This window comes from Otolemur garnettii, unplaced genomic scaffold (assembly GCF_000181295.1).
Source record: "Otolemur garnettii isolate 467f Iridium unplaced genomic scaffold, OtoGar3 scaffold00252, whole genome shotgun sequence".
Classification (NCBI taxonomy): domain Eukaryota; kingdom Metazoa; phylum Chordata; class Mammalia; order Primates; family Galagidae; genus Otolemur; species Otolemur garnettii.
Genome location: NW_003852647.1, coordinates 67236 through 72855, shown reverse-complemented (window position 1 = coordinate 72855; position 5620 = coordinate 67236). Strand labels below are relative to the sequence as shown.

General features: G+C 43.9%; 1 protein-coding gene and 1 pseudogene across 1 annotated transcript in view; one reads left to right on the top strand and one right to left on the bottom strand.

Annotated features, from left to right (window-relative positions):
- Positions 1 to 1455: 1455 nt before the first annotated feature.
- LOC111722439 lies at positions 1456 to 4764 on the bottom strand (annotated as a pseudogene).
- Positions 4765 to 4934: 170 nt separating this feature from the next.
- CT55 (cancer/testis antigen 55) overlaps positions 4935 to 5620 on the top strand; it is a 14476-nt gene continuing 13790 nt past the window's right edge. The window contains exon 1 of the mRNA XM_003802659.2: positions 4935 to 5028. Within this exon, the coding sequence (XP_003802707.2) occupies positions 4935 to 5028 (94 nt within the window). The remainder of the gene's footprint in view (positions 5029 to 5620) is intronic.

Here is a 5620-nt window from a genome sequence, read left to right as displayed (position 1 = left end):
ACACCATCACTTTTTTCAAAATGAGCAAAACAGTGCAACTTTTAACTTTTTTATACATTTGAAAATGTCACTTACATTAATGTTCCTTCCTATCCCAATCCATCCCATACCAAACAGGAATGAGATAAGGGGTGAGAAAAAGATCCTTGATTGTTCCACATATTCCTCATTTTCCCTTGGAATAAACGGAGACTTTACTAAAAATTTTTATAAGTCAGAAGCATAACAAAAGCCTCCAAGTTTTTCTTCAAATAAAAAAAACGAAGTAAACAGGCATCCAAATGTCAGTAACCTAACAGGCCCTGAGATAGCCTTAAGACAGGGAAGTGTTAGAGCAGAAAAGAAGATTCCCAAGAGGCACTCATTTTAAAAATAAATTATAGCTTAAATTATTACTGTATAGATTATACTGGACAAAGGCAGAAAGAATTAATTTTTCCTCCTCTCATAAACCGTGTTAGCCTAGTGCACAGTGGCTTACAGTTGACAGATAATGGGCTGTAAATCATCCACCATATTGACCAATCATGTTTATTCCAAGTTTTTCATTTCATTAGTCATTTTTAATAGAAGTAGAAAAATTGGTAAACAGCCATTTCATTTCTTCTTTCCACCTATTCTCGCCACATGGGCCAGTTATCATAGATGATACAGATTTTAACTGTAAATTTGTAAAATATTCTAAGAGCTACCACAGTCCCAAGAAAACTGCCATCCACAAAGAAACTCCAAAGTAAAGGTAAGTGTAGTGTGGTTCTAATTTTCTTTCATACAATCTCAGATAACTCCAAATAACTTTATAAACACCTTATTTTAAAAAGCAATTTTAAAACCTATCAAAACCATTTAAATATTTAAATGCAGAGCTCTCAAATGTCCTTCAATCAGGCCAGAAATCATTACAAAAAAAAAATTATGAGCAGGCGGCACCTATGACACAAAGGAGTAGGGTGCCAGCCCCATATACCGGAGGTGGTGGGCTCAAACCCGGCCCTGGCCAAAAACTGCAAAAAAAAAAAGAAAAAATTATAAGCACAGTTACAAACAGAATGAGTGGAATGTTTAAGTTTAGGATAACCAAAAAAGCCCCATGTAACTTTTTAAATTATTTTTTAATTAATTAATTAATTTTGCAGTTTTTGGCCAGGGCTGGGTTTGAACCCACCACCTCTGGCATATGGGGCCAGCGCCCTACTCCTTGAGCCACAGGCACCACCCAAGCCCCATGTAAAATATAATCATTTACTCAAATATACTGTAAATAGGAATGGTTATAACACAGGAAGCAAAAATAAGCTTGCAAGTTGAATTTCTAGAAGCTTGTGACAACAAGACTATCCCATATTGCAGATGCAAAAGGAAAAAACAGTTGTAATGGGGTTAAGAGTACCCTTGTCATCTTTGTTTGTTTGGTCTTGCAAAGTATTAATTATTTTCAGTTCCAATATCACAAAGTTAGTTCTCAGGAGGAGCTGGTGGGTCTTGCCCATTATTAGCCCTGGTTGGCTTTCTTGATGGGCTGGATCCTCGTAGATTAGGAGGCCTTAGTAAGAGTAAGATCACTGCAATAATCATCCAGGGCATCACAATCTTAGTAGCACTGATGCCATCATCACCAGAGGGGCTTGGTAATTCCTAAAGGCACTGTGTCTGTACAGTAGGACAGGGCCTGCCGAAACAGACTGATCAGCCTTCTCATTGCATGTTCACTGGAGCAAACACATTCACAGGGGTCGAATCCATCTTCTACCACAATTATCCAGCTTGATTTTACTTGATTGTTTAAATACTTCTGGAGGCTAAAAGGCCAAGATCAAGGTACTGGCAGATTCAGTATCTGGAGGACCTGCTCTGTGGTTCAGGGATGGTGCCTTCTTGCTGTATCCTAACATTAAAGAGTGTGATGAACCTTTTCAAAGACATATTCCGACTTCCATAACCCTTTAACCCCCAAGTTTTCAGCATGTATTTCCTAAAAAGCAGAGCATCATCCTATATAAACACACCAAATGTGTTATCCAACACGTGAGCAGATTGAAAGCCATCACTCTTATCCTCATGAAGAGAAAAAAGATGAACAAACTGAAAATCAATGACTTTTTACAGGATCTTTAGAGAATTGTTGTCACCAGGCAAATTGCTGCTCCAATATTTGGAGAGAAAGGCAAAGAGAATTACATCGCACAAGTAGCTGAAGGACAGGAAAAGAAGCTGGCCACTGCAGATGCACATGCACACGCGCTCACACACATGCACATTAGCTTAACCCTAATCAGTCAACCAACTCCTCTCTCTGGGGTGTTTATTTCTCACTGGGGAATGTTTTTTGAGTGAAGAGAGGAAAGAGTATGATCACGTGTATCCTTCATTCAGCAGGTAACCAGTGTCAGGTTGCTAAGTGTGACACTATGCTTACAGGCACCAATGACAGAACCAGGATGCTTGGATTCAACTCCCATTTCTCCTTGGCGTGGGACCCTCAGGAAGTTGTTCAACTTCTTTTTCCTTCAGGTCCTTCAGCTAAAAATTGGCAATAATAATCCCTTGTCTTTTTGTTTTGTTTTGTTTGTTTGTTTTGAGACAGAGTCTCACTCTGTCACCCTGGGTAGAGTGCTGTGGCGCCATCATAGCTCACAGCAGCCTCAAACACTTGGGTTCAAGCTATCCTCCTGCCTCTGTCTCCCAAGTAGCTTGGACTACAGGTGCCTACCATCATGCCCGGCTAATTTTTCTATTTTTAGTAGACATGGGTCCCGCTCTTGCTCAGGCTGATCTCGAACTCCTTGGCTCAAGGGATCCACCCACCTTGGCCTCCAAGAGTGCTAGGATTACAAGCAAGAGCCACTGTGCCCAGCCAATAATCCCTGTCTTGCAAAGCTTTGAGGATAGAATCAGTTGTCACACACAATGGACTCTGAACAATGGCCATCACAGAGTATACCCTCTATAAGTCTTAGCTATCACTAACACCACAAAGAAGAGCCTTGCCATTATCATCCTTGCCCCTTCTAATGTTTTTCACGCTGATACTTGTTGAAAGGGCAGACCACACTCTCTATAATGCCTTCATGACTTACTGCTGCCCCAATCCATTCCCACAATGCCTGATGATTTCCTAAGCCCAGTGAACACTTTCAGTCCCCTGCAGTGGACAATCCTGTCCTTCTCCTTGTGGCCATCCCCTTGATGCCCCAGCACTACTCCTACTTGGTTTGGATCCTGCCCTACCCATATCCTCAACCAGATAATTGTCTTTTGTATCTCTCTTTCCTGTTCTCATTGCAGGATGGAGAGGATATATAGGTGTCAACCACAGTGCCCATGGATTACCACAGACCCTCCTAACTGGTGTCCCTGCTTCATGCTGTGGCCCCCTACATCTGTGTGCAGCCGAGCAGCTAGAGAGATCCCATGAAGGCTCCAAACCCTTCAGGGGACTTCATACATCATGTACAATAAAAGCCAAAGAAGTTACAGTGCCCTATAAGGTCCCACACAGCCTGAATTCTTATTATCTCTGTGACCATTTCCTACTATTCTCTCTCTCACTTCTGCTCTAATCATTTCGCTTTTCTTTAAGCACATTGGCCACACTCTTGCTTTACAATCTGTGCAGGGTGTTCCATGTTTCTGGATGGCTTCTCCACAAAAAGCAGCCTGGTTAACTCCAATATCTCCTTCTAGATTTTTTCAACTATTATTTCCCAATAAGGCCTACTCTGACCTTCCTATTCAAAAATGCAATCCACTCCCTTTCCCTGCTGTACTTCTCCATAGCGTTTATTACCTTCCAGCACATTATGTATTTTATTATATGTTATGTTTATTGCCTCCTTTTTCCTCCTGTTGTGAAAAAATTACCTTTACAGGGTCAAGATTCTTTTTTTTTTTTTTTTTTTGAGACAGAGCCTCAAGCTGTCCCCCTGGGTAGAGTGCCGTGGCTTTACAGCTCACAGCAACCTCCAACTCCTGGGCTCAAGCGAGTCTCCTGCCTCCGCTTCCCAAGTAGCTGGGACCACAGGCGCCCGCCACAACGCCCGGCTATTTTTTGGTTGCAGCCGTCATTGTTGTTTGGCAGGTCCGGGCTGGGGATTCGAACCCGCCACCTTAGGTGTACGTGGCTGGCGCCTTAGCCGGTTGAGCTATAGGCGCCGAGCCTACAGGGTCAAGATTCTTGACTCTTTCATTCACTAATTACAAATGTCCAGAAAAGTGTCTGGCTCATAGCTAATACCAAAAATATTTAGTAAATGAATGAATAAATGTAATATGTATAGCAGAATAACTGGCAAAAATAAGTAAGCAATGAATAAGTGGTAGTGACGATTATCAAAGAATTCTATGGTAAATCACCACTGAGCTCAAAAAGGGAGTCAATACAAAAGACATGCACTTGCCATCACTAAAACATCACGTACTCCCAGGAACCTCCCTCTTCCATACACAAAATTGATCCCCGGGCGGAGTAACTAATGACTGTCTGCTGAATGTTTTGTTTGTACAGTCCGCATGGCCGTGGAACCCCTGAGCATGCGCAGAATCCCATCCCTCAAGCCATTTTCACGAGGCCTTTCTAGAAGGTTCTGAGCCTTGATGGGAGGAGCCATGACATCTCCATCAACTACCTCCTATTGACCACCGTAGCTCACGTGATTGCCCACTGCACACTTATTGGCTGGGTGGAGGGGGCGGGGCCTGCACAAGCCTGTGCTTATAAGCGGAAGTGAGTGGGGCATCTGGGAGACGCCACGTCGGCGACGTCATTTGCGCTCGTGAGGCTGCTCACTGGCCATTGGGTCTCATCCCACAGTTTGGGGAAGAGACGCAGGAGGCGAGTTCCTGAGGGGCCACTGTGACCTTAAGGTTTCCCCACAGGAAAGGCCTGTGCTTCATCTGACACACGAGGTGCCCACGCCGGTGGTGACGACGGGACCATGTTAAGGTTTCTAGGCCGTGTTTTATCCTTCTTCCAGAGGAGGGCAGGCCGTACGCAGACCCGATGCCTGCCGCAACTGGAGGTCTCAGAAGGTACCCTTTCTGTGTCCCTTTGCCCCCCCAAGCCAGATACCTCCCCACGGAGGCTCTCGTCCTCCTTTGCAGGAGATTGTGGAGATTCAGGCAAACACTGCCTGGTGGCACGCCTCCATCTTGTGTGTTCAGGGGAGACCATTTAGAGTCCCTGAGTCCCTGAGCTAGGCTTGCGTGGACCCAAACCCCGAACTCTCATGTCTGTTCAAAGCAGGGAGGTGCTGATCGAGAAGGCTCTGAGGGCTGTACTGTCTCTGTGTTTCCACGCAAGTTCATGAGGAAACACAGAGGTAGTACAGATGCCTATTCATTTTTCTAGTAGGTCTGGAACTCCGCAACTTGAGGGAGAATTTGGTTTAGTATCACAAACGGGCATGTGTTTGAAGCCAAGGGAAAGAGTCATTATCTGTTCTCGTAGGAGGGCAGGGAACTGGTTGTGCAGACACACTGCCACGGTCAGATCCCAAAATATCTGTATTACTTGCCACATATGCTTGTGCGGAACTTAAGGAAAGAAAAGTGGATGCAGTTTCAGGGTAGCTTTAAATCTCCAGATGTGGGTTTTTTTTTTTTTTTTTTTTTTTTTTTTTTT